The 16,754-nt window shown below is 64.7% G+C and overlaps 2 protein-coding genes across 4 annotated transcripts; both read left to right on the plus strand.

Annotated features, from left to right (window-relative positions):
* The first annotated feature begins 904 nt into the window (after positions 1-904).
* On the plus strand, positions 905-6,785 carry LOC148423068 (transcription initiation factor TFIID subunit 4-like). Of its 2 annotated transcripts, XM_088416565.1 has the most exons (15): positions 907-2,378; positions 2,448-2,581; positions 2,670-2,771; positions 3,243-3,401; positions 3,472-3,594; positions 3,651-3,740; positions 3,809-3,961; positions 4,131-4,194; positions 4,266-4,368; positions 4,780-4,949; positions 5,014-5,144; positions 5,216-5,341; positions 5,441-5,497; positions 5,647-5,763; positions 6,030-6,785. In XM_088416565.1, the coding sequence occupies exons 1-15, from the start codon at positions 1,442-1,444 to the stop codon at positions 6,180-6,182; spliced, it is 2,619 nt and encodes an 872-aa protein (XP_088272691.1). In that variant the 5' UTR covers positions 907-1,441; the 3' UTR covers positions 6,183-6,785. The 2 variants fall into 2 exon arrangements, with proteins under 2 accessions (XP_088272690.1, XP_088272691.1); XM_088416564.1 differs by having other exon boundaries at positions 905-2,378; positions 5,441-5,763.
* A 1,217-nt stretch (positions 6,786-8,002) lies between these two features.
* nup160 (nucleoporin 160) lies at positions 8,003-16,701 on the plus strand. 2 transcript variants are annotated; one of them, XM_088417505.1, is made up of 34 exons: positions 8,003-8,114; positions 8,941-9,052; positions 9,273-9,483; positions 9,559-9,781; positions 9,853-10,043; positions 10,158-10,406; positions 10,490-10,587; positions 10,702-10,786; positions 10,847-10,915; positions 11,004-11,087; positions 11,373-11,543; positions 11,618-11,717; positions 11,782-11,947; positions 12,011-12,141; positions 12,391-12,539; positions 12,614-12,750; positions 12,826-12,890; positions 12,957-13,110; positions 13,184-13,253; positions 13,336-13,434; positions 13,506-13,628; positions 13,700-13,795; positions 13,866-13,960; positions 14,055-14,151; positions 14,222-14,327; positions 14,402-14,556; positions 14,622-14,682; positions 14,951-15,061; positions 15,117-15,240; positions 15,452-15,553; positions 15,636-15,777; positions 16,159-16,284; positions 16,368-16,463; positions 16,529-16,701. In XM_088417505.1, the coding sequence occupies exons 1-34, from the start codon at positions 8,024-8,026 to the stop codon at positions 16,610-16,612; spliced, it is 4,173 nt and encodes a 1,390-aa protein (XP_088273631.1). In that variant the 5' UTR covers positions 8,003-8,023; the 3' UTR covers positions 16,613-16,701. The 2 variants fall into 2 exon arrangements, with proteins under 2 accessions (XP_088273631.1, XP_088273630.1); XM_088417504.1 differs by having other exon boundaries at positions 12,826-13,110.
* Positions 16,702-16,754: the final 53 nt, after the last annotated feature.

Below are 16,754 nucleotides of genomic sequence, written 5' to 3' on the forward strand. Positions count from 1 at the left end.
CACACACGAGTGGATTTATTCCTAACACACAGCGCCCGGGTCTCGGGTCCCTCTCAATACAGCCCCGTACGCCTCTGTTGCCACCAGCAGACGTACTCTCATCCGAGTTGCCCAGCAATGAGTTAATATTGTTTTGTTCACTTTCTCACACTCTCATACGCAGAATGTAGCAACACCTAATGAAGTACTTTAAGCTCAAACTCTTATATTCCTTTACCCTAAAACGTTCGAGACGGGACCCGACGGAAGGCCTCCGGGCAGGCTGCTCTGTTGCCTCGTTTAGAGCGCTTGACTGACCCCGAGCTTGGGACGCATCCAAATGAGTGCTGTTCCCGCCCCATTTTTGGCCGTACACGACATAGCCTACCCGGCTTTCCGTACCCTTTGGATTTTTTTTCTTTCTTTCGTACTCAAGTACCAACGGCACACATCCGCTTGAGTGGGGCGGGGCGGGGCGGGGCGCCGCTTTCCAAAAATACTTGAAACAGGAAATACAGCGAGTCCGGTAGAACCGCTTGATTGCCTACCTGTTGCGGGTGACTGACGGTTCTCCGCTAGGAATCGGAGCGCGCTTGGCTTCCGGCGGCCAACAAGACACGTGGCTCTTTCGCGGCCTTTATTATTCGCTTCCTCGCCATCGGCTTGCGGACGGGCGACAGGAGGAAGCTCAGGCCAGGCGCCTATGGCGTCGGTTACCGTGGCGACGCCGGACTTCACGCGCTTTGTGAACGCGAGCGTCTCCGTGCGCGCCCCGACACCGACAAGCCGCCGGGACGGCACCAAACGTTCGCATCAATCACACGCGTCTGCTTGATTTCTTTATCTGTCGGCGCAGGCTTCGTTCCCTTTTTACCCTCCCCGATCGGGGGGGGGGGGGGGGGGGGGGGGGGGGGGGTTTGAAAAATCGTCCAAGGCTAAAGCTATGGAGAAAACGTGGTTCCCGCGATGGATTTTTCCGTTGCCATCACCGGAGCTTCCCCCCGCTTTCGCGGCGAGGGAGGGACCCCGAGCTCCCCGGAGCGGCGGCCGACGACCCCGCGCTACAAACAAACGAGGCTAGCTCGTACGTCATCATCTTCCGCCATCGCGAGGGCTGACGGGAACCAGTCGCCTAGACGTACAAGAGCAGGAGCCGCGCCGCCCGTCTGGACGGCACGCGCGGGCGCGAGAAACGTTGACGATTCAAGACCTGTACCGCCGCACGTACGGGCCGATACTAATAATGGACAATCGGCAGGCCGCCAAGTCTCAGAGTTCTCTCGGAGAAAGTGCCGCCGTTTCTTGGCGGCGGCCAGCTTCCATGTCAAGGCGCCGACAGCAAAACCGATGACGGTTCCCTTCGCGGATCTCCTCGTTGCGTTTCTATGCTCGAAAGCGAGGCGAGCGCTCGGCGCATGCGCAAATTCTACAAGGCGATTTGCACAAGGCTCCAGCATCAAAGATGGCGGGAGCCTCCGACCCGCTGGAGGACATGCTCTTCAATGAAGTGGACGAGAAGGCGGTCAGCGACTTAGTTGGCTCGCTCGAATCGCAACTGGGCGAGCCCGAAGGCCCCGCCGCGTCCTATTCCGCGGGAAAACGCCACGGAGCTCCGGCAGCCGCCGCCGGCGCCGGCGCCGTCGTCACACACTTCTCAGGGAAAGTGCGCGAGCAAGAGCCGCAACAAGGACACCCGGGGGCGGCCGGAAAGCCCCGGACTCCCGCCGCTCAGCTTCTCCCCCCTTCCTCCGCTCCGCAGATGTTGGGGCCGGCCGCTTCGTTCGCGCCCGTCCCCGCGCCGGCGCTCCAAACCGCCGGCGTCCAGGGCGCCGCCGCCGGCTTCCAGCGGGCTGCCCAAGTCGGCGGCGGCGGCGGCGCGACGTCGCCCGCCTCGCCAAGTTTGAACGGCGCCGCGGGAGCCGTCAAGTTGCTCAACTCGGCCCCCGCGACGACCAAGAGCAACGCCCCCGGCAGCCCCCTCGCGGTGGCGGCCGCGCCGGCCGACGTCCTCCCCGGAGCCCCCGCCGCCCCTCAGCACAAACTCCCCGGCGCCGCTCACAATGGCCTGGAGTCCAAAGGGGCGCCCGTCAGCCTAGCTCCATCTCCGGCGCTCGACCGCGCCAAGACGCCGGCGTCGGGTCAGCCCGCTTCCGGGAACCCGGTCGCGCAGGCCGGCGCCCCGCCTCCCCCCGCGGCGGCCCGCTCGCCGGTCGCCCCGGCCCTCAAGCCGGCCGTCAACGGGCTGGGCCAGGCGAGGCCGGCCGGCGCCGTCCAGCTCCAGAGAGCCGCGGCGCCCTCCGCCGGGACCGTCCGGCCGCCCGGCCCTCATCCCCCGCTGGCCGTCCGGCCTCAGCAGCAGGCCACCATTCAGCTGCCCCCCGGGTTCACCATGCCCGCAGGTGAGTCGCACGGGACTCCGGCCCGTTCCGCCGGAAACCCCTCATCCGCCCGCGTTTGCCTCGCGCCAGGTATGGTCCTTGTCCGCATCGAGTCGGGGCAGCTGGTGATGGTGCCGCAGCAGGTTCTGGCCCAAGCGCAGGCCAAGACGCAGCAGGGTGGGGGGGCCCCGCCCGCCGCCATCCGGGTCGGCGCCGCCGCTCCGGTGAGTGGTGACCGCGCCGCCCGGCCGGTAAGCGTCGACGCCGGCGAGCCACGCCGTGCGTCATTTCGTTTGGTGCGTGCGCCCGCAGGCTCCCGCCGCATCTCAGAACATCCGTCTGGCGACGCCACCTCACGCCAGACTGCTTCAGTCTCCGTCGTCCTCTTCCTCGCCCTCGCCGTCCTCGGTCCAGGTGGGTGCTTTTCTCCCCTTCGTTCAGCCCGCGCCCGCGCTCTCCTCCGGACGCTTCCCCTCGCGAATGAGATTTGGCCAACGTGCTCCAAAAAACGTACGCGTCTGTTGTCGACCCGTAAGAGGGGCGCGCTAACAAAGCGAGTCAGCAAACTCGGGAGGTTCGGGGGTGGCGGGGGTCGGCCAGAGTGCTAGCTATGAGGCGGCGCGGCTCTCCCGAGCGAGGGGTTGCGGCTTCCGTCCCCGGCGGCGGCCACCGTGTCCGCGCGTCCTCGAACGAGGCACCCGAGCCCCAGGCGCTCCCCGTGCCGACGTGCAGACGAGTCGGGGGGGGCGGTGAGAAGTGCGAAGAGGCCCGTAGGTAGCAAAGCGCCACGTAAGGGAAAGCCCATTGAGAATTTCATGGGCCACCACGCAACATTAGCCCCAGTGCGACTAATAACCACGGCGGGCGACTTTTTTCGCTTCCAAGGCCGTCGCGGTGACCTCCGGCGCTGCCGGCGTCTCGGTGAAGATGGCCCCACCCCCCAAGGCGCAGATGGCGGGGACCGCTGCCGTCAAGTCGGCGGGCGCGGCGGCGCCCGCTCCCGGCGCCGCGCCCGGCGCCGGCAGAGTGACGGTGGTGTCGCAGGTGCGTGCGCTCGGGCGAGGCTCGCGGCGGCGGCGGTCGGACAACGTCTCTTGTGCTGTGATGCGGTCAGGAAATGCAGGAAAACGTGAAGAAGTGCAAAAACTTCCTGGCCACGCTCATCAAGCTGGCGTCCAACAACTCGCCGTCGCCGGACACCTCCAAGAACGTGAAAGCGCTCGTCCAGGACCTCCTGGTAGGTAGCGGCGGGTCGGGGCGGGCTGCCGGGCTGACGCGCCGGTCCGCGCGCAGGATGCGAAGATCGAGCCCGAGGAGTTCACCAGCCGCCTGCAGGCGGAGCTGAAGTCGTCGCCGCAGCCCTACCTCATCCCCTTCCTCAAGGTGCTCGCCGCGGGCGTCGCCGCTCGGCGGGCGGCGGACCCTCATCCCCAAATGTTTTGCGTTCTCAGATAAGTCTTCCCGCCTTGCGGCAGTCGTTGCTCAGCAGCCAGCAGTCTCTGACCACGCCCTCCGCCTACACCCCGCCCACCAACGCCGCCATCCGGCCGCGCTTGCCGGCGGGATCGCCCGCCGTGCGGATGAACGCGCCCCTGGCCGCCGCGGTACGCGCACGTTTGACTTCCCGGCTCGCGCCCCATCTGGGGCCGCGCTCTGCTTTTTCCTTCTCAAAAGGCGTGAACCGATGCGCGCGCTCGGTTGGATGGGCAGAAAAGAAGAAGAAAAGTAACTGAAAGTAAACGACGTCAACGTGCCAACGTTTTTTTACTCTAGGCCATGGGTCGCGGCGGCACGCAGACTGTTCGCGCACCCCCGGCGGTCGGCGTGAGAACTCCAGGTGCGTGCCGACGAGTCTTCCTTCCCGCCGGCGGCGGGCGCCACGGCTGACGCTCCGCTTGCTTGGCGCAGGCGCGCCGATGCGAGGACCCGCCGTCTCCGCTAAGAGCGCCGTCGTCTTGGCCGCGCCGGCCAATCAGAAGAAGCTGGGAGAACCGGGGGGCGGGACTTTCAGGTGAGCCCCGAAGGATTTTTCCGAGCGACCCCGACAAAAAGGCCGCTGTGAGAATTGGGCCGAATACCCCAAATTTGCCATCTTATCCACGGGACCGTCATTCCAAGAAAACGGTTTTCCGTCGACGCTCTTTTGGCAAGATCGATTCGCGATATGGTGATATTGAAAAAATTGAAAAAAAAGTGAGTCATGTTTTAGCAGGTGAATTTAGAAAACGGGGTCAAAGAAGCTTCGTTGCGTACTTTTGCGCGTTTTGTGATGCCGAGCGGCATCCCGAGCGGGAGATTACGGGCCCCGGGAGAGGCGCCAATCCCTTTTCGTTTTCTCGACTTGAAGCGAGCCGGCCCTCCGGTCTCGGGCCGGCGTTTTCCCGAATAGCGTTGAGAAGGCGCTTTGCCGCCGGCGTTGCAGAGACGACGACGACATCAACGACGTGGCCTCCATGGCCGGCGTCAACCTGAGCGAGGAGAACGCCCGCATCCTGGCCTCCGGCTCGGAGCTGGTGGGCACCGAGATCCGCTCCTGCAAGGACGAGGCCTTCCTGCCCGCCGGCCCGCTGCGCCGACGCATCCTGGACACGGGTGAGCGAGCGGGGGGGGGGCGAGGTCGTCCGGGCCGCGCTGACGCGTCGTCCGCCCCGCTCAGCTCGGAGGCTGGGCGTCGGCGAGGTGTCCCCGGACGCGGTCGACTTGGTGTCGCACGCCACGCAGTCGCGGCTGCGCTCGCTGCTGGAGAAGGTTTCGGCGCTGGCGCAGCACCGCTCGGACGCGGTCAAGGTGACGACGCGCCCGGACGCGGTCCCGGCCGCCGGCGCCCGCGCTAACGGCCCGCCGGCGCTGGCCCGCAGGACGAAGAGCGTCAGGAGCAGGCGGACGACGTCCGGGCCCAGCTTCGCTTCTTCGAGCAGCTGGAGCGTCTGGAGAAGCAAAGGAAGGACGAGCAAGAGCGGGAGATCCTGCTCAAGGCCGCCAAGGTCGGAAAGAGGAGCGCCGGCCGGCCCGGGGTCGGGGCCCGGGGTCGGGGTCGGGGCCCGGGGTCGGGGCGCCGCTCATTTGCGCCTTTTGTGCGGCAGAGTCGAGCCAGGCAGGAGGATCCCGAGCAAGCCCGGCTCAAGCAGAAGGCCAAAGAGGTCAGTCGCCGGAGGGCGCGGGGGACGGCCCCCGACCCCCCTATCGGAAGATGGCGCTTTGACGCCGGGGGCGGGCGTTTGCCCCCGCTCTCCTTTTCTTCGTCGCCGACGGGAAGCGCGCCGCGACGGCTCTTTTTTTGCCTTGGCAGATGCAGCAGCAGGAGTTGGCCCAAATGCGCCAACGCGACGCCAACCTCACGGCGCTCGCCGCCATCGGGCCCAGAAAAAAACGCAAGTTGGACTCGCCGGGCGGAGCCTCGGCCGAGGTGAGGCTTCCACCTTTGCGTGGGCGCCGCGCGGCCTTTCGCCCTTTGCCTTCTCGCCGACCCTGACCGCCCGACGTACGCAAACGAAACCCAAAGAAAACACGCCCTCCAGAAGTGGCGCCGAAAAACGGCAACCGTGTCCGATTTGCCACCCGCCGTCCAAGGGTTGGCGGGATAATGGTCGAGCGGATCCATTCCTCCCGTTTCCGGCGCCCGGGGAAAAGGCTTGTACCCCTTTCCGGCGTGACGCGCCCCTCTGCCGGCAGGTGTCGTCGTCGCACGCGTCCTCGTCCTCGTCGGCGCGGCAGCCTTGGCGCCAGCGCATCACCAGAGTCAACCTCAGGGACTTGATCGTGTGTCTGGAGCAGGACGGCGGCACGGCGCGCTCGCTGACGCTCTACAAGGCGCTGCTCAAGTGATGGCCGACCACGTCCCTCCACGCGCCCGCCGTCCCCGGCGCCGCGGTAAAAATACGGCCCGCGTCGCGCCGCGGCCCGTTAGCGCGGGCTCGGCGGTCCGGGTTTGCCGGCGGCCCGTCGGGAAAGGCCTCTGGACGACGCTAAGACGTAGTGGCTCCGCCCACTCACGCAAACCCACATATAACCGGCGGGGCGAGCCGTCGCCACGGGACCTTCGGCGGCGGGCGAAATGCTGGCAGTTGGCGGGCCGATCGTCGTTTTATTTATTTATTTTTTTAACGCCCGGGCACGCTAAAGTATGCTCACCCCGCGGGTCGGCTAAGAAGCGGAGAAAGGCGCGGCGCCCCGGTCGCGCCGACCGACCCTAAGCCTCCGCGGTGCGGCGCCGCTCGGAACTTGCCCCGCGACGTGCCGTTTTTCTTCACTTTTTCAGACTTTTTGCAGGTTTTTAATGCTTGAAATCTTTGTTTTCTTGTCGCCGGCGCCGCCGCCGACCTTTACCGCTATTTATATTTCCTACATTCTCTACTGAAATGGCGGACTTTTACACATGTTTGTACCTTTCCTCAAATGAAATAAAGACATTTGGAGAGCGCGCACGAGCGGGCGAGCGTCCGGCTCGATGATGTGGTCGCCGCGGCGATGGCTCCAATTAAGCTGAAAGGGTGAAGCGGATGAAGCGCTTTTACCTTTTTTGAAATGAATTCTAACCCACCATTAGATCGTCTACGGAAGTGGGAAATCATTTTCCGAGTATTCTGGAGGCGTAATACGTGCCGCGAGTTTTGACGGGGGAAAAGAATCATTGGTAGCGAAAGGGTTCAAATCTGGAATTCGAAAACGAACCTGAGCTTCACCGAGGTTGGCGAACAAAAGGAATTGTTCCCTGGATGACCTTGTCCCTCTGCTCTGCTCCCGCCGGGCCACTTAACCAAACGTGTCTCAAGGCCAGACTGGAAGGGATCGCGCGTAAGATTTAGACGGTTTTTCATTACGGCCAGCAGGAGGTGCTGCAGTTGCCGCATTTACCATTGTCCGTAGCGCTATCAAACATGGCCGCCTCCGGAGAAGCGCCTCTCGTCATGCAATATTTCATGATATCTGGACCTACGATTAGATTCCAAACGTACCGGCGCTCGTTAAGAACGCGTTCGTTTGCCAGGTTTTATTTACCATCATTGATTCCTTTTTAATGAAAGGCGGTCAAAATCTTACACACTGTCCCTTTAAAGCTATTCAGTTTTGCTACCCTGCACTTAAACCAAAAACGGGAGCTGTCTCGTTTTCTTCAACGGAGAAAGCGACGTTGCCTCCTGGCCGACGGCGTTTCAACCCGACTAACCGAGAGATCCCCGTAACGCACGCTCAATATTATATATGACAAGTCGCGACGGCGGCGTTGTTCGGACGCCCGGGTCGAATTCCAGCTGGCTCCGGACTCCCTGTGTCAAGTTTGCATGTACCCCCCGTGCCTGCCACGGCATTCCTCCCGCATTCCAAAAAACACGCGCGGCAGGTCAGGCGTACGGGCCACAGGAAATCGTCCTTGCGCGCGCGAATGCCCCGCAATTGGCTGGCAACCAGTTGAGGGCGTCTGAAGCCAGCCGGGATAGGCCCCGGCAAGCCCGCCGCCCGCGTGAGGATACACGGCTGTAGAAAGTCATGACGAAGTCATGACGGATGCACATCAGGCGTCATAGGCGCGGAATTTGAACGCGGCCCTGAAAGTCCTCCGGACTCTAAAAAGAAAACACTCACACAAGACCCTAGTTAACGCGTTGTCAATTTTGACACAAAGCGCTTGCCGTCCAGCACTGACGTCACACTCACACGAGGCCAACATGGCGGCGCCGCTAGGTCCGAGCTTCTTTGAGGTCTGCGCGTTTGAGCGGGAAGCCGTTCAAACCGTCCGAGAAGTCCACGTCAAACTTGGTAAAGTCGCGTATCGCGGCGTGCTTTTCGCAAGGAACCTTACACAAACCAGATACGCCAACAGCCGCATTAGCGCTTTAGCGTTCCGCGCGTGTTTGAATGCAAATCGGCCTCCCCCATCGAAGCCCCCCCCCCCCCCATCGTCCAAGAACGGGACGCATCAATAATTCGCCGGATTTGGAGGTCGAAGAAGCCTGGTTGTGCTGATGGACTCACCGCGCCGCCTGCTCGTCTAAAGTTGGGAGGCGAAGCCGCCGGCGGCCATCTTGCGTTGCCCCTCGCCTCCCTCGAGTCCCGCGCGCGCGGTGTCCCTATCTCGAAGGGCCAGTGCGTAAGATTGAGAGCAGGAGGTTCTGCACGTTTCCCATGTTCCGTCGCTACAACAGCCGTGGCGACCGACCCCCCCATGTAACATCGTTTCATAATAAGACCCACCATCATATTTCAAACTTAACCTTGGTCGTTAAGGACACATGTATTTGCAATGTACAATCATTGAATGCATCCCCTTTGAATGAAAAACGGTCTAAATCTTACACATTGTCCCTTTAATGCCCCCGCGGGCCGCGTACGAGCGGGCCGAGGAGTGGCACCTTCCGAGGGCTCCGTTTGAAGTAGTGTTGGAAAGTCGCGGTTGGCAATGTCGCGGCTTTGGATCGGGCCCGGTCTCTCTCCGCTCGCGCGAATGCGGGGCGCGATCGTCACGTGTGAACCGCCGCCGTTTTGCCCGGTCCGCCGAGCGGCGGCCGCCGGCTTGCCTTTCGACGGGTCATTCTAAAGTTCCTTGTCCCCGTCTTGGTCTTGTCTCCTGTCGTGTGGTGTGCAGCTTCAGCGCCCGCCGCCGGAGCGGTGAAATTTGCAGACGCCGCCGGGGCGTACCACTACGACGGCGGCCGCGGCCAAGCGCACTCCGGCGCCAGCAACAGATTCATCTCATGGTCAGCGACGTCGCCGCTCCCATTCGTACTCTGGCCCCCTGCCTTTTTTCTTCTTTTCTTTCCCCCCGGCGCTCGATACCCTCCTTTCTGCCTTTTTCATTTTTCGGCGCGAGGGGAGGGGCGGGGCGCGCGTTATACTGTACCGGGGAGGTAGCGGTCGGTTTGGCTCGGCCGGCGCTCGGACTCATTCTCTCCCTCGCCCTCCCCAACCGGCGAGCAGGAGCACGTCGGGCGACGCGCTGCAGCTGGCGGAGCACTGGCCGGACGGCAACCTGCTCAACAACGTCGTGCGGCTGCGCTTCGCCCACTGCCAGGTGGTGCCGGGGGGAGTGGCCGTGGCCGAGACGCGCGACAACCTGGCGGTCCTGGTCGCCACCGATCAGAGCGTCCATAGGATACTGCTGCCGCACCCCGAGCGCACCTATCGCAGCGTGAGTCCACCCTGCCGCGCGCTTCGCGGCGCCGCCCGCCCGCTCGCCAATAACGCCGGGCGCGCCGCGCTTCAGGACGTGCTGCCGGAGCTCCACGTGCAGTCGGTGCTGACGGACGTGGCCAAGCTGAACCTGGAGGACGCGTGTCACGGCGCCGCCATCCCCGCCGACTTCACCCCTGCCGGCGGCGCCGCGGGGGCGGGCGCCGTCTGGCTTTCGCGGCAGGGCGACGCCAACTACGCCTTGGCCTCGCCCGCGGGGGGCGTCGTGGTCGTCACGCTGCCCGCGCGGCCGGCAGGTGAGGCGGCCGCGGGACGCCGGCCCGCGCTCACCCGTGCCCTCTCCGACTCCGCCCTGGCGTCCGCGCAGGCGACGCGCCGGTGTTGGAGCTGAAGTCGAGTTGGGTGAAACGACGTCTGTCGGCGTGGATCCCCAGCGCCATGCGCGGCGAGCAGAGCGCGTCGGACTGCGCGGCGAGCGTGGCGGCGCTAGAACTGGACGACGACACGCTGGTCTTGGCTGTGTGTCTGGACCACAAATTGCGCGCGTGGTCTCTTCGGGTGAGACGCACGCGTAGAAAAAAAAGCGCATTTGCCACCATTCCTCGCAGCGTAAACAAGTTCTTGTCAAAAGACCGTAGCGACAGTACAAGGCGTTCTTACGTGCGCGTTCAGGATCAGGCGTGCGTGCTGGAGGCCGACCTTCTGGACTACATGCCGGTGGTGCGTAAGGGCGCCGGGCGTTGGACGGGGTCCGGCCACCGCCTGCGCCTCAGCTCCGGCTGCGCCCGCGGACCTTGCTTGGCGGCGTACCTTGCGGCGCCCCGCACGGGCCAGCTGGTGGTGCTGCGGCTGCTGCCCGCCGTCGACGGCGGCGGCAAGCGCTACGGCCTGGAGCACGTCCGCTCGCTCTTCTGCGCACAGGTGAGGAGGCGCCGGGGTTAGGGTTAGGGTCGGCGGGGTGGCAGCTACCCGGACCGCCGACGCGCCGGAACCTTTGGCCGCAGGAGACGCTGGTGGACTTCGCGTTGACCCCCGGCGCCCTTTGGGCAATGTGGCTAGACGACGACAACAACGCCCTGATCAAATACGTCGACTTTGAAAGGTCGGGCGAGAAACGCGCCGCCTTTTGTTTTTTTGGCTCCCAGACGTCCGCCTCGGTCTCAGACGAGTTCCTTTTGTCCCCTTGGCCTTCCCGTATGCGCTCCCCGCTCGTCAGGAACGCGTCGGGGCAGTGGAATCGGGTGTTTGCGCACCCTCCCCCGGAGGAAGAGGTCCGCACGGGCGTGGATCAGGACCCCCGAGTAAGCGTCGGGCGGCGCGGCGCGGCCCCCTCCGGCAAAGTCTGATGCGACTATTGACAGGAGACCTACTTGAACGCCATCTTCGCGCAGCTCCGCTTCACGACGGCGGCCGTCGTCAAAGCTCTCCGGGTGAGCGCCTGCCTGTTGCCGCGGCGGCGGGACCAAACTCCGTCCGCGCGGCTGACGCCCTTCTGCTCTCTTTCACCCGCTTCGTCAGATCTTCCGGCGCGGCCCCGACGTGCCGTCCGACGTCTCGTGGGAGGGCCTGAAGAAGGAAGTCGCGCTGGCCGTGGAGAACCAGGTGATGGTAGCGCCGGTGCCCGCGAAGGCTTTCCCCTGCGCTCGGCAGGAGGAGCCATTTGGGCTTTTGCTTGCGTGGCGGGCGCGCGCGTACCTCCTCCGAGGCCTCGTCTTCCACATTTTCAAAGTCCTTCATTTTTCCCACAACGGAGCCAGGGAACGGTCAGCCATCTGGCTTTGCGCCTTGGCTATTAGTAACCGCGGGGACGAAAGTGGAGGGGATGCTGGAGATGGAGGGGGTGCGGAAAGGAGGCTTAACGTCGCCCTCGTCCGTCTGCCGGCGCAGATCCAGAGCAGCGTGACGGAGACTGAGTTTTCCCAAGAGGAGTATCGTCAGCTTCAGGTGGAGTTCTGGTCCAAGTTGTATGCGTGCTGCCTGAAGTACCAAGAGCTTCTGGCCACGCCGCTCGCCATCAGCGCCAGCGCTCACAGCGGCATGGTGTGCGTGCTCAAGAAGGTAGAGGGCTCCGCGGCGCGGGGGCGAGGCGCCTTTTGCCGGCCGATACCAGCGGGCTCGGCCTTCTTGCGCAGGGCTTCCTGTCCTTCCTGGTGCCTTGCTTCGCCATCGACCATCTCTACCTCTGCCCCGAAGACGGCCTTCCGTCCGAAGACGAGGTGCCCTTCGCCCAAGGTAAACGCCCCGCGCGCGGCTCGCCGCCGGCCGCCCTGACGTACGCGCGCGCGCGCGTGTCCAGAATCATCGTCGGGGGCGGACGCGGCCACGCTCGTGTCGTGTCTGCGTGCGCTGAGGGACGCCGTGTCCTCGGACATGGCGTCCCACATGGAGGACGCGCTGCGATGCGGCGAGGCGCCGGGGAGGAGCGCCGATGTCATCCTGGACCAAATGCTGGCGCGGGACAAGTATGCGGCGCGCTTGCCGACGCGCCTTCGCGCGTCGAGGTCACGCGCCTCCCGTGTGCGCAGTCAAAACGTGACGGAGGACATCCAGAGCAAACTGCAGGACGTTCGCAACCCCGTGGCGGCCATCTCGCTTCTGCTGAGGGAGCTGGACCTGGAGAAGGACTTGGACTTTAGAAATGTTCCGCTTTTACCCGGTACGTCTGTCCTCTTCCTTTTTTCAGCCTTCCTCCTTTTCCCGCACGTGGGTCGCGACGGCGATTCGCAGATCGGAACTTCGAAAACAAGCCGACGCCGAGCGGCGATCTGCCGGGCGGTGGTTTGGCCCGTCGCCGGCCGCGAACGTCCCGGGCGGTCGCTTTGTCGCGTCGCCCCGCGGCATGAAGAACAGTGGGCTCCTTTTGCTCGTGAAGTGAAGAGGCGGCGCCGCGCTTTGTGTGTTCCAGGCGAGAGCGCGGGCGCGGGGCAGTTGTTCTCGGGCGCCGGCGCCGCGTCGCTGGTGTGTCAAGCGCTGTGTCGCGTGAGCGCCACGCGGACGCTCCTCTGCAGGGACGCGCTCATCCTCCTCAAGCTCTGGCTGCGCCTCGGCCAGCACGTAGGCGCCTCCCCCGCCTCGGCGCCGCCGCGCCGAGTCGAGCCGCGCCGCCGAGCCGCGCTTTCGTGTGTCAGGTGTTTCCGGGCGGAGGGTCTCAGCTGCTTCGGATCCAGCAGGAAGCCATCCCCGCCGCGTGCCGGCTCCTGTCCTCGTACTTCCTGCTCGAGCACCTCGGTCGGAGCGCCTGCACGCCGGTGGCCGACGACGCGGCGTGAGCGCGCCCGCCCGTGTGTCTGGGCCGCGGCCGCTTGCGATTGTGACCTTTTACCTCCCCGCTTTTCTCTAGGGACGCCAACCTGCAGCACCTCAGCGCCCTGCACCTCAGTGACACCCCGGCGCTCACCGCCGCAGGTTTGCGGGCGTCGCGCCCTCCGTCCGAAAGGTTCGAACGCGTCGGGACATTGGCGTACTTTGCAGCGGCCGCTCGGCAGTCGCCGCTGGAGATGTTCTACCGGAGTTGCGGACGCGGGCTGGCCCTACGTCGCGTCTCGGCCCGGGGCGCGGCGGCCGGCGGCGCCGTCCGCTGGAACGACTCCGTGGCCGGCGCGGTCCAGCTGCTGGCTCAGCTGGCGTATCCTCGCCGCCGCCGCCGCGTGAGCGCGCGCCTTGCGGCTTGCGGTGCAAACTTAACCGGCGCTTCCCAGCTGGCCCAGCAACCCCGCTTTCCTCTTGCCGGAACGCCTGATGGCCAACTGTCAGTACACCCAGCTGCAGGTCAGCGCGCGTTCCCGGGCACCGTTCCCCTCGGGTGGTTTTACGGCAAAAGAAGCCTCGGGCTGGCTTTTTGTGCGCGCAGGACTACGTGCGCCTGATCGCTCCGTGGTGCCGGGTCAACGCGGGCTCCTGCCGCTTCATGTTAGCTCAGTGCTACCTCGCCAACGGCGAGGGTCATAAGGTGAGCGCGCGCACGGCGGCGCGGCCATGACCGGGGCGCGTCCCGTGACCCTTTTGCCGGCTTCCCGTCAGGCCTTGCAGTGCTTCCAGGACGCCGCCGGCAAGGTGGAGAAGGAAGACTTTCTCATGAGGTTGGCCGGCGCCGAGGACGACCGAGACGCCGCCGGCTCGCCGACCTTGCGCTACTACAATAAGGTTCGCGGGCGCCAAAGGTTTTCGGGCTAACGTCTAGCGCGCAACGCCGACGCCTTCCGGGTGCGCGTCAGGTGCTGCGCCTGCTGGAGGACGTGGCTCTCCCGCAGCTCGTGATCCGGCTCGCCACGTCGGCGTTAGCCGAGGCCGTCGACGACGTCGGCAGTCAGGTGATCTGGCGCGCGGGACGGGCACGATCTTTCCGGTCTCGCGGGGACTGAGCCCCCGCTTGGTGCGCAGGCGGCCTTGTGGACCAGAATCTTCAAGCATCATTTGGACCTGGGACACAACGGCGAAGCTTACGAGGCTTTGATCCAGAACCCGGACTCCGGCATGTAAGTGGGCACGCGGGCGGGCGGGCGGGCGTCGCGGGCGGGCGGGCGTCGCGGGCGCGCGGCCGTGGCCCTTCACGCCCGCGCCGGTACGCAGGCAGCTGGACTGCCTCCGTCAGCTGGTGGTGGTTCTGTGCGAGCGGGCCCAGCTTGGCGACCTGGTCCACTTCCCCTACGTCAACTTGCACGACGAGGTCAGAGCCGAGGCGCGGCGGGAAGAAGCGGCGGCGAGCCGTCTTCTCACCCGTCCCTCCGTCCGCTCAGGTGGTGGCCATCATCGAGTCGCGGGCCAGGGGCGTGGACCTTCTGGCGCACAACTACTACGAGCTCCTCTACGCCTTTCACGTCAACAGACACAACTACAGGAAAGGCACGCACGGCGCCCGCCGCAAACGGGCGGACGGCTAACGCGCTCGCTCACTCCGTGTGCGCGCGCGTGCGCAGCGGGCACGGTGATGCTGGAGCTGGCCGTGCGCTTGGGCCGCGAGGTGCGTTCGCTGCGCGGCCTGAAGAAGCAGGTCAACTGTTTCCTGGCCGCCATCAACTGCCTGCGCCTCATCAGGCCCGAGTACGCCTGGATGGTTCTTCCCGTCTCGGAGGTATGCGCGCTGGCCGCGCCCGGCCCGCCGAGCGCCGCTCATTCGCTCCCCCCTCGACCCGGCAGACGGATCGTCCGGGGGTGTCTCCCAAGCGCAACTGGGACGGCGACTTTGTGGAACCCCCAGGTCAGACCTCACACCTGTCCCTGCGCCCCGCATCTTTAGCCATCTGTGGCTTATTTCTTATGTTACACAAAGGAGAAAAGGCTCATTTCCCGCCAACGCCGGGGCAGTTTGTGCAAAATGAAAAAAAAGAAAGAGCACTTGGCGCCTTCCCCACTTTGAAAATTCTGAATTTGAAGCGTTGCTTCAAAAACCTGCCCAAGGCTCCACTTGGCCTTTAGACGTTTGTCGCATGACGCCGCGCCGCGCCGCGCCGCTCGCTGTGTGTCAGTCAAGCGTCAGGTGGAGATTTTGGAGCTGCGCGACCTGGAGAAAGAATTCCTGATGGCCACCTGTCGACTGGCCCTGGCGCAACATCAGCCGCGGGCCGCCGCCGTGGCAGGTAGGCGGGCGAGCTCGGTTTTGGAGAAGGGGAACAAAAAAAGCTTTTGGTCCAGGCGGCGCCGGTCCAGCCGAGCTGCTGCGCCTCCTGCTGGATGCCGGCCTCTTCATGTGCGCCCGCCGGCTGTGCGGCGCCTTCCGGCTGCCGCTGACGCCGCTCTTTGACGCGCTGACCTTCAGGTGAGGCGTCCCTCCTTGCGACCGAACCCCCACGCGAGCTTTCTTTCCCTCCTTTTTTCAAAAACCGGGTCAACGCGGCCGATGGGCGAGGGGCGCGGCCCAAACGTCGGCGCGGCCGGCGATTTCCCCCTCTCGGCCTGCCTGCCGGCCGGCAAACTGCCTTTTTGGCGACGGCGATTGACCCGCCGGCTTCTCTCGTTGTCGTCGTCAGGTGCGTCAAGCTTCAGTTTGGGGGCGACGAGGCTCAAAACGAGGCCTGGCCGTGGCTGGCGGCCAATCAGCTCTCGTCCGTGGTCAACACCAAAGAGTCCAGGTGTGGGCCCCGTGCGGCGCGGGAACGGACGGGAAGCATCACGCCGTGTTCACCCTCGTCTTTTTTTTTTTTTTTTTTTTAGTGCGGCAGACGAGGCGTGGCGCCTCCTGTCTTGGTTCCTTTCGGAATTCCCTTCGCCCGGCGGCCTCCACCACCGCCAGGTTCTGGTCAAGCTGCTGTCGCACGGCTTGGCGCCGCCCGATTGGTTGGTCAAGTCCTACAAGGTGCGTCCCCGCCATCCCGCCCGCGCCCCTTCCGGGGGCCTCTTGTCACGTCTTTGCGTCGAGTCATTCGCGTGAAACGGAAATAACGGCGGAGATTATTTGGTCGAGGAGAAGAAGAAAAAAAAAAAGACTCCGGACGGAACAGGTTTCCGAGTTGGATCCCGTAGCGCAAACGCCTCTGGGCCGGCTAAGGGTTTCGCAAATCCGCTGCGACGTCGTCGCGCGGGTGTTGACGATCCGACATTAACGGCTTGAGCCAGCTGGCCCCTTTGCCCGAGGTCAATTCCGTCAGGAGCGTTTCAAGGCGTCGCGGCCAAGCGTGGACGGACGCCCGTCTGGCGAGGTGTCCGAAAACATCCCGTCCCTTCGCGCGCGTCGCAGGAAGCGGACCCGGCCGCTTTGCTGCGGCTCTACCTGAACTTTGACCGGCTGGAGGCGGCGGGCGAGCTGGCGATGGAGTACGTGGACGCGCTGCTGGGAAGCGGCCACCAATATTTCGGCATCAAGGTAACGCGCGTTTCCCCCGCGGCGGCGAGCGGCGGCGCCTCACCCGGCGAGCGTCGCCGCCTAAGCCGCCGCGTGCCGCTCAGGCGCCGCTGTCGGCGCGCAATCCCTGCGTGTGGCTGCCGTACACGCCCATCGATCAGCTGATGACGGCGCTCAAGGACACGCGGGCCGACGGAAAGGTGAGCTCGCCGGCCTTCCCCGCCGCGCTCAAGCGCTCGCCGTCGACGTTTCGCTCTCCTTTCAGCTTCGCGACAGACTTCGAGACAAACTGGCCCACTATCACAAGATGGTGGCGAGCGCCACCAAGATGACGCTGGCTACTCGTTAAGCCTTCCAGGCCTTGTGCGCATGTAAAAAGCTTTTTTTCCCCATTGTTGTTGGCTGTTAAGCAATGAATAAAGTGATTTTTGAAAGTCACCTGGTTTTTTTCTTTCTTAGCGCGTCCCCAGCGGGACGGACGCGGGCTGTCC

Source organism: Hippichthys cyanospilos, chromosome 6 (genome assembly GCF_059441005.1).
Source record: "Hippichthys cyanospilos isolate Australia breed blue-spotted pipefish chromosome 6, RoL_Hcya_1.0, whole genome shotgun sequence".
NCBI classification, from domain to species: Eukaryota; Metazoa; Chordata; class Actinopteri; order Syngnathiformes; family Syngnathidae; genus Hippichthys; species Hippichthys cyanospilos.